At 32.8% G+C, this 16,422-nt stretch overlaps 1 protein-coding gene across 7 annotated transcripts in view; it reads left to right on the top strand.

Annotated features, from left to right (window-relative positions):
- The window catches only part of Pka-R2 (cAMP-dependent protein kinase type II regulatory subunit), a 405,682-nt gene extending 394,147 nt beyond the window's left edge, over positions 1-11,535 (top strand). For all 7 annotated transcript variants that reach the window (XM_067775444.1, XM_067775442.1, XM_067775447.1 and 4 more), the window contains one exon: positions 3,827-11,535. In XM_067775444.1, the coding sequence (XP_067631545.1) occupies positions 3,827-3,957 (131 nt within the window). In that variant the 3' untranslated portion in view covers positions 3,958-11,535. The remainder of the gene's footprint in view (positions 1-3,826) is intronic.
- The last annotated feature ends 4,887 nt before the right edge of the window (positions 11,536-16,422 follow it).

Genomic DNA, 16,422 nt, shown 5'->3' with positions numbered 1-16,422 from the left:
GATTTTATCTAAGCAAACAGTTTTTCTATTATAAGGGATAAAATCTTCGAGAGCGCCAAAGCAGAAACTATTTTAAATATTTTTACATTTGGTCCAAGGATCTTAACATTTAACATAGTCCTAGTTGATTAGAAGTTAGCTAGTATGGCTGATATGTTGGAAAATTGCTACTGTGCAGGGTACTTACTAATTTCTCAAGTTATTGGTATTTAAAAGAATGTTTAAATTCATTTGTAACAACCGTTAACATTTGGTTTCATTGGATGTCTAGATTCCAGATACATATATGTGATGGTATTTTTATTTTAGAATATTCAACACGTATGAATGTGCTTTTGTTTTTAATACATATACTATTTTCACCGAAAGAAATTATGTTAGTAAAATCAACAAATCAGTTTGACTGTTATTGAATTTACAGTTGTTCAGTAAAACTGATCGCACTACACCATATAAGAAAAAATTTTGATCTCAAGGTGACAATGTTCTGTAAAAATTACAGATTCTCAATCAATCTAACTGATTTTTCCGTTAAAACAGTAATCTGTCTAATGTTAACAGCCACTGTTATATTTTAATAGTTCTTACTGGTGTTTTTATGGTGACATTAGTAATTGTAAATTAACACTGCAGATGGCTTGCTGCGGGTACTACACCGAAAAAACGGGGATTAACGCCTGGAAAAAGCAACATGAAAATATTTAGAAATTGTTTCTCATTAGTATTTTTTAAACAGTGGCTTACCTTGATGATTTTTTTTTACTTTTAAAACCAGGGCTGTTCAAAAATGTTTATATTGAATACATTTACAAAATTATATGTACACTGAAACTTTTCTGAATTAAAAAAAAAAAAATATTTTAAATGTTTAAAGAATTTTGATGGTCCCCTTAAAGAATAAGTTTTGAATTCAAATTTTTCTCAGTGCTACAATATTTCTGAAACATTTTTTCTAGCCAATTTGTTAGTGTAAATTTGAATATCATACCGAAGTGTCTTGGCTCCATATGGAAGTGCTTTTTCTTTGCATTTTCATATGAAATTCAGGCATATTCATATGAATCGAATTTATATTGTTAGGAATTTACTGCAATTCCCCTTATTTGCAATCTTCTGCTAACGTTCGAATCACTAAACTGTTGAATAAATAACTCCAATATTGAATAATGGAAAAATGGCCTTTATTAAAGTACTTCACAATAAATAATACTGCTATTGCTCGCCAGATAGCGTCTTAATCAAAACTGATTGTAGCGCCTCTACCTTTGGTGCTTTTATACTCTGTGATTTCCTCGTTGCATCTTCTAGGCGCTTCCAGAATTTACTTAGCTTCTCATATGCGCGCGCATTTGTGAGCGACACTTCCACAATTACAATTGCATACTTTCGGGAGCATCTCAGATAAGATATCTGCATGTGTTTGTGCATCTCTTCTCCGCTGCGTGTACGTACATATGTGTAGACATAATTATTGATTCGTTTATGTAGATACATAATGATTGATTTATGGATGCGCATACAAGGCGCTGCTTAGCATCGGCTTAGAGATGGCAGTACCCCTTAGTTTTGCTAATATTCGTAACAATATGTATGTGAGGGCATATGGAAGTGCTATAAAAAGTTTATATTCAAAGTGTGAATTAGTATCTGTGCCTATTCTTCAGGGCAAAAAAAAATGCTGTAAGTGTATAGGGGCTGAGCAGCTCTGTTTAAAACGATCAATTCAGAATCAACAATTTGTGCGAAGTTAATTCAACTGTGACATATTTGCGATGGATAAAAATTTACAGAAATATCGGTTGAATTGACACGTTATTTGGTTGATTTTACCAGTTTTTTCTTTCAGTATTTTTTTACTTTCACTAATCTTCTACAAAATATTTACTAATACTTCTAACATGTGAACCAGTTTTGTTTTAGCCAGGAAAGGTATGATAATTATTAAGTGCATTTACCGTTAAAATCGAAAAGGTTTTCCACTCTACTGCGGCTAAGGTTTAACATTTCTTGAAACATTCAATAAAATACAAATTGCTCACTGCATTAAACTGGGCCTTTTCCAGTCCGCCCCAACAACTAACATTCAGTACACAGATCGACAAATTTTAAACCCTGAAAGGGTCCAATACTTTTCCAAGGATCAATCTGAATACGGTGTCACAATTTTTAAATTAATTTTAGTTTTCGAGGTAATTGGTTCTGAAAACGCTAAACACAAGTTTTTCTGCCATATTCGCTATGCCTTTTCGCCTCGAACTTCTTTTCATTACAAAACAACATATGTGAACTGGAATCATGAAACGACCCGCGAAAACAAGTTTTCGAGAAAAACGCGTTTAAAGTTTTTGATTAGCTTGACTCTGTGTAGCGGCCGGCCGTTGTGAACGAATTTTGTAATTAAAATTTAAGTAACTTCCCGATAAGCTACAAGCATCAAACTTGGAATATTGTTCAGAACCCGATGACAATGCAATAAGAAGAAAAAACTCCGATAGGTGGCGCATGTATCGAAATATTTAAAAAAAAATTGTATATGTGGTCCGATTTGGGTTTAAATGCGATTTGCGAAAACTAAGAAAGATAGAAAACTTCGGTTTGTTCCATTGGAAAGAGCGTTAAGTTTCCTATAAGAATCACTCAAAAAGTGAACAACGGTATTTTCGCGCAATAGGGCGATTTCATGATTCCAGGTCACAATAACATTTGAAATTGCAACTATTTTCCTTGAAAATGTTGCACTTGCATTTCGCGCTCATAGGGATCTTGTTTCAATATAATATATTTTTAAACATAAATACAAATTTATTATGCTGTTAATGTCTTTGTAGATATGTATGTATTTACGTACTTACAGCAGCGAACAGGAAAATAGCACTAGCCAAAACCAAAATTCGATGAATCTTTTAACTGAAACTATGTCAATCATTCTTAAAAATATTTTAGAAAAAATTCGAAAATTCGGGTTAAATTTACGAATATTTCTGACTATTTACATAATTGGACGTCGGAAGTTTTTTGAGAATGCAGTCTTGTAGCTCCGTCAATTTTAGTCAAACAAAGTGTAAGATTTAAGTCTGCCTTTCGCATTAATTTTTGTCATTTTTTTTTTTGCGAAGGGTGCGTACCCTTGTTTTTTATATGGCAAGAAATCTGTAGCACTCTTCGAATAAAAAATGGTCAAAAATCAATGCGAAATTAAGGGATCTGTAACGTGAACTTTGTTCGACTAAAATTGATGGGGCTACAAAACTACATACTCAAAAAAACTTTGAAAACTTTAAATCATCAAATCGAAATTTGAAAAGTTGCGGTTACAAAATTTTAAATTTTTCTTTTTTGTATTAAAAATTTGCCTCTACTGTTTTTGTGTTCGCAACTGTATACGTTTTTTATGTAAATGAATATGTATAAACATTAGACTGGGTCGATTTATTAACCGAAAAAAATAATTCCTGAGCCCAAATCCTATCGAAAAATCGATAGCGCGATATCGGTTAACTTTCGTCCATACAAATCGACCCAGGTTAATGTACATACCTGCACGTGAGCATATAGCAAATATGTATATATATGACTGCATTTATGTATGTATGAATATATGTCTGTAACTAACACTCTTTCTTATTTTTTAAATAGTGTTCCTTGTTCCTTAACCGACTTTATAATCCGCTTAAGATTAAGTTAAAGGCATGCAAAATTATAGTTTTACATAATGTATCTAATCGATATCTAAAACAACAAAAAAAAACAAATTAAAAAATACCTTATTAAAACTTTTTCAAAATAATTTTATAAATTTTCTTTTCGAATTTTCTACATTTAATAGTTTTGGAGGTGCGAGCATTCGAACGTTTACTGGGTCCCTGCATGGAGATCATGAAACGCAATATCGATGACTATGAAACGCAGCTAATTAAAATATTTGGCACTAAAAACAACATTAGCGATACACGATAAAAAGTCTGAGTATAGTGAAAAACGAGCGCGCACACATGCACAAAAACACATACATGCACAAACACACACACACACTTTTAATATTAAAAAGCAGTAAATTCAAAGAAAATAACACAAAATGAAACAACAACCATTAAAATTTAACTAAAAACTACAAAATGCGGCACATGCCATTTAGTACGAATAGATAAAACTAATAAATATAATAAATAAAATACAAAAGCAACACGCGCTGCAGGAGCAGCGGGCAGCGATAACAACAAAATAAAGCAACTACTAAATAATTAGGAAATCAATCATACTATACATACAGACACACACTGACATATTACCTATTAAGGCATTAAAGTTAAAAATCAAATACAACAAAAATTTGTCAGTGCAGCATATCAAAAACAACAACAACAAACTACAACAATATTAATAGAAACAGCACGAACAAAAAATGGACAAAAGGAAAACGTTTATTATTTATTAAATCCATGTATCTGCATATGTATGCGCGTATGCACATTAGGGTGTCTTACATTTAATAATTTTTTCTCCATAGATAGAAATATTAAAATCTGACTATTGAAAAAAAATAAAAAGCTGAATAACTATTTTTTTTCATATTCTTTTAAATAAATTTTTGACAAAGACATTCTATAGCTAGTTTTATAAGTTTCTTTTGTACACATATTTTGGTTAGTGCAAAACTCCACGTCGAAGCATACAGACGTGGGAATGAATTTACCGCTGAAGGCGGTTATCGAAATATATTGGGGAAAAAATTTAAAGCCTATGTTTTACTGACCTCGAGCTAGCATACCAACAGGTATATGTTGGTTACTTTTAATGAATTGACTAACGAAAACTATGAAAACCAATTTTCAAAACGTTTTAGAAAATTTTCGAAATTGTTACTCAGACTTTTCAGAAACTTCTTAAGCAGTTTTAATGAATTGAATAACAGAAATTATGAAAACCAATTTCAAAAACCTTTTCGCAAAAATTCGAAAATTTTCAAAATTTTTACTTAGAATTTTCAGAAACTTCTTGAGTATGTAGTTTTATAGTAAAATAAATTTTAATGTAAAAAAACTAAAAATCTGAAGTCTCTATATTTAAGATACCCTTACACATAAAGTTTGTAAATTTAGATATGTGATGTTGATAGCAACGTAGCACAGAGGTTCGTGTCTCCGCTATTAAGGACAACTCGTCTTGTAGCGAGTTATTTAACCACTGCCGCGAGTCTTCAATAATTGCCGCTAGATGGTTCTAACTCTCCTTTGCGCGTCTAGCCTAGAGAGTTACAAACAAGCATACATACAAATGAAGCTAATATAAGCGTGTTATAAATAGATCGAATCTTGAGAAACCACTTTACTGTGTTAGACCAAAATTTATTGGAATACACTTTTTAAAAACCCTATAAAGAAACTTTTTCGAAAATTTTGTTTAATTGAATGAATTTTCTTCAAAGATATATTAACAATTACACTGCATCAAGAACTAGTTATCGAAATTTATATTTCAGAACTACGGGTAGACAAATAGACTAAATGTATTGTAAAAAGGTCTGGTACACATCATAATCTAGCAATAGACTAGGAGTTTTTGATTGAGTATCTTCGATTAAGTAAAAAATTACATTTTTTCGGATGCCGGTGCGAAAATTTGTAACTCAGAATAATTTTTTTTCCAAATTGGGAATATATTTTCGCCATAGAAAGTTTTGTTCGAAACAATGAACTTTTTTTAAACATGGAAATATATTAATTATAATTATTGGAACAGTGAACATTAAGAAACAAATTTCTAACGCACAAATCACTACTATTTTCAAAGTCTGACAAAGTTTTTTTTTGAGTGTATCTCAGCTGAGAATCGACTTGATATTAAAATGGTCACGCTGCTTTATTAAAAACCAACCAATTACACACAAACATATCCGTACCAACGAAAATACGCGTACCGGTACGTATACGTAACATTTGCTTTTATAAAAAAAAAAAATACAAGGCGCCATAACCTCCGAAGAGATTATAAGCAGAGCTTCTCTTCCAATTTGTGTCGTGCTCTTTTTTAATATTTCATACAATTTACAGGGACGGGGCCTACATGTTTTACGCCGACGGCATCTGCAAGACGGATGAGTTTTCACTGAGAAGCTTTTCATGGCAGAAATACACTTGGAGTGTTGGCCAAATCGCTGCCGGAGAGCGAATAAGCTTAGAGAAACTTTTTTTTTCTAATTGAAAAAACTTCTTTCTAAATTTTTGATTTTGCTTTGCCCGGGAATTGGGCATTCTACCATCACACCACGCTGGTTTTAATATTTGCTATAAAAAAGGGAGTTGCATACAAACAAACATACAAGTAAAGCGAACATAAGCGTGTTAATAGAATGTCATTTACAATATATTGAAAAAAAAAGAATGCGTTTTTGAAAAGAATTCAAAATAGGATGCTACTTTAAAGTTTGTGAAGAATAGGCGTTTTCGAACAGCAGCCGAAGTTAGTGTGGTCATCCATTTAGCCGTCGATATGCGAAATCAAACTTAAAATGAGCAGACATTTTTTTTTTTTTTTTGCAAAGCATAGTTTTTCCTTAATATATTCACTATTGATTTAAAGCTGATTTAGTTTAGATTTTCAAACAGAAGGAAGGAAAAAATTATTTCTCGAAAATGAAACACCCTAATGCACACTTGATTACACATATGTATGTATGTGTAAATGCATAAATATTATTAAATTTAAGCACAAAAAATAAATAACATGTGAAATCTGCTGTGAATGTTTAAGTTTTACATATTTGTATGTGCTCACGCACACCAACAACACAAATATATGCAAAATCACAACTTAATACATACAAACTTATACATATATACATACATACGAATAAGCACAGTTTTTTTAGGTTTTAAACAAAATTAAAGAGTATGAGTAGGAAAAAAATTGATTTTGCATATTTTTTTTTGTCTTTTAATTTGAACAAAAAGTAGCGCTAATGTGTGAGAGGCTATGCCAACTCGTAAAACAGCAACAGTGTCCATACAACAAATACATAGTGAGTATTTAATACATATGTATATTAAATTTATATGTAAAAGCTTAAATAGCTAAACCATAAAACTATAAGAATCACAACAGTGAGCCAGAGCTTATTGAGGCAAATCAATCATGAAGAAAATATATATAAAAAATAAACAGTTTATTTATTAGTGTATTTGTAATAAGAAATAAAAAGTAAAAAAAAAAGTTTCAGCAATGCAGGCCATTAAGAGATTGTTATATTGAGAAAACACGAAAGTTGGTATTTAATTAAAAAATACAAGGATAAAAAAAAAAACTTTTTCGGTAACATTTTTTCGACGATTATATATATACTAGAATTATTAATTTTGTTAACATAAATATGTATGTACGTACAGCAGCGCAGAAAAATAGGAGTATGGTACAATGACAAGTTTTGGCTTTTTTTTCAAAACTACTTTATAAGGACTGGTACAGAAAGATCTGCAAGATTATAACACCCTATAAGTTTTTTTAATAATGACGTAGTATGGTGTTTCATGGTTAGGTTAGGTTGAACTGGCCGGTCCATGAGGACTGCTTTCTTGGTGTTTCAAATAATTTATAAAAATATATTACTTTCTGAAGTCAAGCCTCTAACAATGACAAAAATGATTACGAACAAAGAGCTACATACATAAACAATTGTGTATATTTGGAGGAATAATCCCAATATTACTTACAAAAAACCCGCGAAACTCACAGGTTTATTCTATGACTTTGCCCGAATCACGGTTTCGTGCTTCAAGGCAGTTGGCTAAGTAAAGGAAGGACAAGCGAAGAAATAGCTGCCCTAAGGGATTTTCTATCCCCAACTAAGAATAGCCGATCCATGTCAACAAGAGATCCTGCCAAACAAACTAAAACCACACCCGTGCAAGTCACACGAATCAAGCAAAGAAATGCTAATGAAACATTCAAAAAGGAAAAAGGTCGAAACCGAAGTAAAAACAGACGTGAAAAAGCATTTCCCTTGCATGTAAGCTCTATGAGAAAAAATTGGCAAACAAAACATTTTTGTGTGATTATGAACAACTAAACGTATTTGAAAATAGGCCTGAGAACGTTATCTGGTACCCAGTTCTACTGCTTACAGTCTGGAGAGGACATTCTTATTCAGAAAATACTTTGCAGATAGAAAAATTTGGTAGAAAGGTTCTGATTTGGCCTGCCGTTCTTTATGATTGGAACCATGAATGCAGAAATTTTCGTGAAAGAGTAGGCCTAGCTACATTCACGACGGCAGCTACAAAGCGACATCTGTAAAATTAGTTTTACTCATGTTCTTATGAAGGTCGTTCACTTTGGCGGGACAGGGCAGCACGACAATCAATCACGAATGCCGTTGTCGCCAGTGGCGTCCTTTTTGATTTTGAACTAGAACGGTCTGTAGACATTGTGTTGAATGTAATCAGCCCTAGTGTCTTCAAAAACGCTTTCCGCGATTTCTACGTCATCATAATGGTCTAACTGGCCGGACTTAGCTCCAGCACATTACTCTCGTGGCTTTAAAGTTGATACAAAAAAATGCAGATACTTCCAAAAAAAAGGTCCGTATTATTTTCTAGAATTTTTTTGAAATTTTTCGAGATTGTTTTCGAGATTATTTTAGAGTGTTTCAGTTACAAAATTTATAGAAGTGTATTCTTAAAACTTCGAAAATAAAAAAATAAGAGTTTAGTCTAGGCGAATCCATACCAGGTGGTGGCAAAGCGAATTCAAGTCACAAGAAAATTTTAATTGATTTCGATTAACTGACATATTAAAGTACAAGGCGCTGTATGAAAAATAATCAAGAAGAAGCAATCAGCTGTTGGGTAAACAACACCTGGTACTGAATTCGCCTTGAGTTTAGTTGACAAAATTTTAAAATAATTGCCACTGCTTACGATCTTAGTTTGCGTTAAAACAAATGGTAGAGCAAATTTTGAAAATATTTTTATTGAAATTGGGGAGCGATGTCATTCACTAATATAGACCGAATATTTCGTAGTTCCAACCGTCACTTGTAATTTGCCAAAGTGTAATTTGTTCCTGCAATTTACACACGTACATAAGTTTTATATTTCATTTGTATTGTTTAAAACAAATATTCAGTTTTAAGCGATAAAATTTCAAAACTTCTTAGACTACTATTAAAAGATGAATTAGTTAAAATTCAGTCGAAACAAAATGTCCGCACTGTCACTTTGGTATACCCCATATGAAAATTATATAAAAATCTAGGCCGTCACATGATTTAAATTTTTTGTTTTGCATTATGAAAACAAATGTACAGATATATGTAGCATTTTTAAAAACTTACAGTGGAAGAAACTTTTCAAGAGTGTTCAGGCACACCACGTTTAGAGAGAAAAAATATTTTCAAAAACAAAACAAAATTTAATATATTTTTTTTTTTTTTTTAGATATAATAACTTTCAAACAATTGTTTACACCTTGAAATTTTTTGAACAATTTTCAATATTTTTTTTTTTTGCTAGTTTTTAGAACTTTAAAATTTTTTCTTTACACAAATCTTCAAATTGTTTCTATAATTTTCAATAATATCTATTTTTTTATTTTTAAAAATAGTTAAACCTTTGAAAATCTATACATACTTAATAAAAATAAAATGACAAAAGTTGTTAATATGTCACTCACATCGCTATTTTTCCGTGTAAAGCTGTACATATACATATTTGCTATATGGAACAAAATTAAAAATAAAGTTCATTTGAAATGAACAGCACAAGTTTGAAGGATTTTCCACCAAAATTTGTATGACAAGCAGCAATATCTATTAAGCTGGGTTGATTTGCATGGACGAAAGTTAACCCATATCGCGCCATCGATTTTTCGATAGGTTTTGGGCTCAGGAAAAAAAGTTACACTAAGCATACCCAAAAAAATAATTTTCGAGCCTGCAAAATTTGAGTTTTTTGACTTTTTTTCTTTGATTTTTAAGGCTTTTTTCATGACCTACTTAAAAAATTTTCATTTGATTTTAAAATTTTCATGTAGGGTATACAATAAACGGACAGACGGACATGGCTAAATCAACTTAGCTCGTCCCCTGATCATTTTGGTATACTTATTGGTGGGTCTAACGGGAACATATACATACAAAATTATTTGGAGCCTTGAAAATTAAAAAAATCGATTTTTATCGCATACTTTTAAGTGGGATAGGAACTATGAGATATTCGTTTTCATCGGCAACACTTTTGCACGTTTCTGAAGAAACCCTTAAAAAAAATTGCGAAAAAATACATTTTTTCACCAAAACACTCCTCAAAACCCAAAAAATATTTTTTTTTTTCAAAAAACTGTTATCGCCAAAGTTTTTAGCGGATAATTTTGAGTCGGACGGGGTATACATGAAAATTTTAAAATCAAATGAAAATTTTTTAAGTAGGTCATGAAAAAAGCATTAAAAATTAAAGAAAAAAAGTCAAAAAACTCAAATTTTGCAGGCTCGAAAATTATTTTTTTGGGTGCGCTTAGTGCAACTTTTTTTCCTGAGCCCAAAACCTATCGAAAAATCGATGGCGCGACATAGGTTAATAAATCGACCCAGCTTAATATCTATGAATCTAGCTAACTTAAAATGTAGAGCTTTTGATTATTGTTTATGACGATGAGAAAATGGAATGCAAAACCTAAACTATGCATACATATATACAAAAAGTTTACTTAGTTTTGTTCGTTTTTATTTTAATATTTTCATGGGTATGACTTAACAAAAAAATAATAATAATAATAATAACAAATATATAAAAGAAATCACTTTTGCACGTGAATATAGTTGCTATTGATGTCAATGCTATTATAAATGTATTTATCGATAAATTATAAAAAAATAGATTTTTAATTGTTTAAAATTTATTTTTTTTTTTTATCGATTATTTTGGTATTAATTTTAATATTTTAGACAATTTTTAATTTTTTCAAAAATTGCTTCTTTCTGTTAAATAAAGTCAAAAACTGCTCAAATAATGTCGACTAATTAAAAAAGATAATTTTATTATATTTTTAATGACCAAACTTTTTGAATCAATCGAATTAGCCCACTATTACATTATTGACATCCCAAGCAATCGTAAATTCGTTTTTTAACAGCAAGCTATCGTGGTTTATTGACACTTTAAAAATATAATAAAATCTTATTTAAAGTAAGTTGTTAACGATGAATCTAAATGAAGAAACAAATTCAAACAATCAAACATTTGATGCGTAAAATTGAAAAAAAAAACTATAAAATAAATAAGAGTTAAAACATTTGTACTATTGATTTCTAATATCGAAAAACAAAAACAATTGAAAAAATATATATTAAATGCATATAGTAGAATGCGAGTGTGTATGTATTTATTTGGCCATAAAAGCATTTTCACAACATATACCTAAGCATAAATATGTAAAAAAAACCAAAAAACAAGGCGTAAATACATAAAAATAAAATTAAGAAAATAAAAATATCATTGGAAAATGCATGCATTTCAATGGAATAATATTAAATAAAAATTCAAATACTGCGTTAATTTATTTATGCATAGATAAGTGTTTTCATTTGAAGGTAAGTATCCTTCAATATACCCAGCGTGTACTTGTACACAAGGTTATTAGAATTGTATGTATAACGGTTGTTTATAATATCAACGAAATAGAATTTGATTAGGCCATGTCCGTCTATCCGTTAACACGATAACTTGAGTAAAATTGAGATAGCTTTACGAAATGTGATACACTGACTTATCTGGATCCAGAATAGATTGCTATTAAAAATGGGCGAAATTTAACGGTAACAACGCCCATTTTTTCGAAAAATCACATAGACCGTTAAATTGGCGCAAAATAAAATTTTTTTAAATTAAAAAAAGGGCGGCAAAGAGAAAAAGTTTGCACTCGCCGAACGAAAACAGTTAAAAGATAATTGTTATCGACTAATTAACCGCTTGTTTTCGAAAAGCTAGCGATTTGTTATCCATTTATATTCGAAAAAATATCGGCTCACAATCGAAAGAATATAATTTTTTTTTTATAGCAAATCGATATTTTTTCGATAACATATCGGTAAAAAATCGACATATTTGCGATAGCAAATCGATCACCTATCGTTAATAAACCGATAACACGATAATGATTCTCCGATAATATTCCGACAACTCTTTAAGAACAGTTGCCTATAGTTAGTCGATGAAACATCAAAAACCTGCCGATATAAATCGGATAATAACAGCCCGATAATTTTTCGTATTCTAAATAATTCCAAAATAGTACCAAATTTATCCCGAAATAGTCGTTAAAATAATCCCTTAAATAGATCGAAATGGCTCCAGAATGATCCTGGATAATGCCATAGCGATCTCAAAATAGCGCCGATTTTATCCCGAAATAATCATACTAATGATCGAGAAATTCCGATTTTAGTTTCAGAATAAAACATGAACACAAGTTTTTACGAGTGTACACCAAAGTAACGCCAAAAGTACAACGGGAGCATAAATGGCAACAACGTTCAGTTTTTGAATATTTTTCACGAAAAAGATTAATTGATGTAATTGCGATTTAAAGAGATTTCCTTGGCGATGGATAATTTTACACTTTCAGTTATTTTCCAGTTTCATTTGAAACGCAAATCATTGCTTAGAGAATGCTTCCCCGCACATATAAGCAACTTAAAGGGGATCGCTATTAAAACATTGCCCAATCAAGTAAAATCATGGTTTTTAGTTTGGCGTGATCAGTACGGCCGCACCCAAAATGACGGTTATGCAACAAGAGTTATAAAAAGTTCGTTAAACGACATAATGCCACACCAGGTGCGAAGCTATGGATGACCTCATTACAAAATGGTAGTCAATATTGATTGAAGGAGTTCATATTATGCCAATATTTTTCAGCCAGCTTATTTCCAAATAGGTAATTTTTCCAAAGGCAAAATAAATTACAGAGTTATACAGCCTTAAAAAATCAGCTATGTTGAGGCGGACAGCATAGCAAAAGGTAGGATGAATTCCTCTTACATCGTCCTACAATTTCCACAAAGTTTTAGAACTCTACAATGCACCATCTTATATTTAAAATAGAGCTTACGATTTCTCGAACATGTTCGAGATGAGATTTCTCGCAAGATTCTCGAATCTCGAGTTACTCCTAAGGCTCGAGAGATTCTCGAATCTCGAATACTCGCAAGGCTCGCGAGCTTCTCGACATTCAACTTAATCGATTCATTGGCTGTTTTATATAGAGCTTACCATTTCTTCTGGAGCACAAGCCAAAATGTCCGCAAAACCACAAGTAAAATACCCCGAAATATATAGAATATAGCCAATGCAGCGACTGATTTGAAAGTCGAGAAGATCGCGAGTATTACGAGTAATTCGAGATTCGAGAATCTCGCGAGAAACCGTGTTCTTGATGTCTGGTTGAAAAATAAAATATTGCGAACAAAATTATATGCATAACAAAAAAGTTTTGAGTTAAATGTCATTGAAGCAATATAATCAACAAAACAGTCACAAGTAAAAAAAACCAACTGTATAAATACTGCCCATACAGCGATTAAGTAAGAATGTCGGGAAGCTCGCGAGATTTACGAGTACTTCGAGACACGAGAATCTCGCGAGAAGTCGAGTTCTCGATTTCTCGGGTCTCGAAAATCTCGCTTGTGTTCGAGAAGAAATCGTAAGGTTTTAATTAAAAAGTTTGGTATCATAATAAAACAATTAAAGGAAGTAACAAGTAAGGAAGGCTAAGTTCGGGTGTAACCGAACATTACATACTCAGCTGGGAGCTTTGGAGACAAAATAAGGGAAAATCACCATGTAGGAAAATGAACCTAGGGTAACCCTGGAATGTGTTTGTATGACATGGGCATCAAATGGAAGGTATTAAAGAGTATTTTAAAAGGGAGTGGGCCTTAGTTCTACAGGTGGACGCCTTTTCGAGATATCGCCATAAAGGTGGACCAGGGGTGACTCTAGAATGTGTTTGTACAATATGGGAATCAAATGAAAGGTGTTAATGAGTATTTTAAAAGGGAGTGGGCCTTAGTTCTATAGGTGGACGCCTTTTCGAGTTATCGCCATAAAGGTGGACCAGGGGTGACTCTAGAATTTGTTTGTACGATACGGGTATCAAATTAAAGGTATTAATGAGGGTTTTAAAAGGGAGTGGGCCTTAGTTCTATAGGTGGACGCCTTTTCGAGATATCGCCATAAAGGTGGACTAGGGGTGACTCTAGAATGCGTTTGTACAATATGGGTATCATACGAAAGGTGTTAATGAGTATTTTAAAAGGGAGTGGGCCTTAGTTCTATACGTGGACGCCTTTTCGAGATATCGCCATAAAGGTCGACCAGGGGTGACTCTAGAATGTGTTTGTACGATACGGGTATCAAATTAAAGGTATTAATGAGGGTTTTAAAAGGGAGTGGGCCTTAGTTCTATAGGTGGACGCCTTTTCGAGTTATCGCCATAAAGGTGGACCAGGGGTGACTCTAGAATTTGTTTGTACGATACGGGTATCAAATTAAAGGTATTAATGAGGGTTTTAAAAGGGAGTGGGCCTTAGTTCTATAGGTGGACGCCTTTTCGAGATATCGCCATAAAGGTGGACTAGGGGTGACTCTAGAATGCGTTTGTACAATATGGGTATCATACGAAAGGTGTTAATGAGTATTTTAAAAGGGAGTGGGCCTTAGTTCTATACGTGGACGCCTTTTCGAGATATCGCCATAAAGGTCGACCAGGGGTGACTCTAGAATGTGTTTGTACGATACGGGTATCAAATTAAAGGTATTAATGAGGGTTTTAAAAGGGAGTGGGCCTTAGTTCTATAGGTGGACGCCTTTTCGAGATATCGCCATAAAGGTGGACTAGGGGTGACTCTAGAATGCGTTTGTACAATATGGGTATCATACGAAAGGTGTTAATGAGTATTTTAAAAGGGAGTGGGCCTTAGTTCTATGGGTGGACGCTTTTTCGAGATATCGATATAAAGGTGGACCAGGGGTTACTCTAGAATTTGTTTGTACAATATGGGTGTCAAATTAAAGGTATTAATAAGAATTTTAATAGGGAGTGGTGGTAGTTGTATATGTGAAAGCGTTTTCGAGATATCGACCAAAATGTGGACCAGGGTGACCCAGAACATCATCTGTCGGGTACCGCTAATTTATTTATATATGTAATACCACGAACAGTATTCCTGCCAAGATTCCAAAGGTTTTTGATTTCGCCCTGCAGAACTTTTTCATTTTCTTCTATTTAATATGTGTGTGACACCTAGACCCATTTTACAAAGTTTTTTTCTAAAGTTATATTTTTCGTCAAAAAACCAATCCAATCACCATGTTTCATCCCTTTTTTCGTATTTGGTATAGAATTATGGCATTTTTCGAAATTTTCGATATCGAAAAATTGGGCGTGGTTATAGTCGGATTTCGCCAATTTTTAATGCCAATATAAAGTGAGTTCAGATAAGTACGTGAACTAAGTTCAACAAAGATATATCCATCGTTGCTCAAGTTATCGTGTTAACGGCCGAGCGGAAGGACAGACGGTCGACTGTGTATAAAAACTGGGCGTGGCTTCAACCGATTTCGCCCAATTTCACAGAAATCTATCGTCATAGAATGTATGCCCCTACCAAATTTCAAAAGGATTGGTAAATTTTTGTTCGACTTATGGCATTAAAAGTATCCTAGACAAATTAAATGAAAAAAATAAAATTTTCTGTTATTTTTGTATTTTGTTGCAACATATCATTACTGGAGTTGTAAAGATAATAATTTTTTTGTTAAAATTTGACTTTAAAAATTTTTGTTTTAAATGGGCGTGTTCTTCATCCGATTTTGCTAATTTATAGATATAATAGGAGTAACGTTCTCGTGTTTCCCTAGGGAGTGTGCGTTCCTCTTCTGCAAGTTTAGGGTATTGTTGTTAGAGTACAGGATTCACCGGGCAATTCCTGACATAGAGGTCCGACGCGTTTTTGTGGAGTTCACTGGGAACCTGCTTGCGTTTTTTGGCTTCATACGGCTGTGTTTCCTCATAATGCTTACGGAGCCCCTGGGCGGTGTTGGCTCATCAATCAGATGTCTGTTGGGATGCCCAGGTTTCTGGGTATTCAACAGGAACTGTTTGGTTAGCATTTCATTTCTCTCCCTGATGGGGAGTACCCTCGCCTCTTTATGTAGATGGTGTTCTGGGGACATAAGAAGACAACCCGTGGCGGTTCTGAGGGCAGTATTTTGGCAGGCCTGTAGCTTTTTCCATTGAGTAGTCTTTAGGCTTGGCGACCATATGGGGGAAGCGTAGCATGCAATCGGCTGGCCAATTGCTTTGTAAGTGGTAATGAGCATTTCTTTATCTTTTCCCCCAAGTACGGCCAGCAAGAGATTTGAGGATTTT

Source organism: Eurosta solidaginis, chromosome 3 (assembly GCF_040869045.1).
Source record: "Eurosta solidaginis isolate ZX-2024a chromosome 3, ASM4086904v1, whole genome shotgun sequence".
Lineage (NCBI taxonomy): Eukaryota > Metazoa > Arthropoda > Insecta > Diptera > Tephritidae > Eurosta > Eurosta solidaginis.
This window is presented reverse-complemented; position numbering and strand designations above follow the sequence as displayed.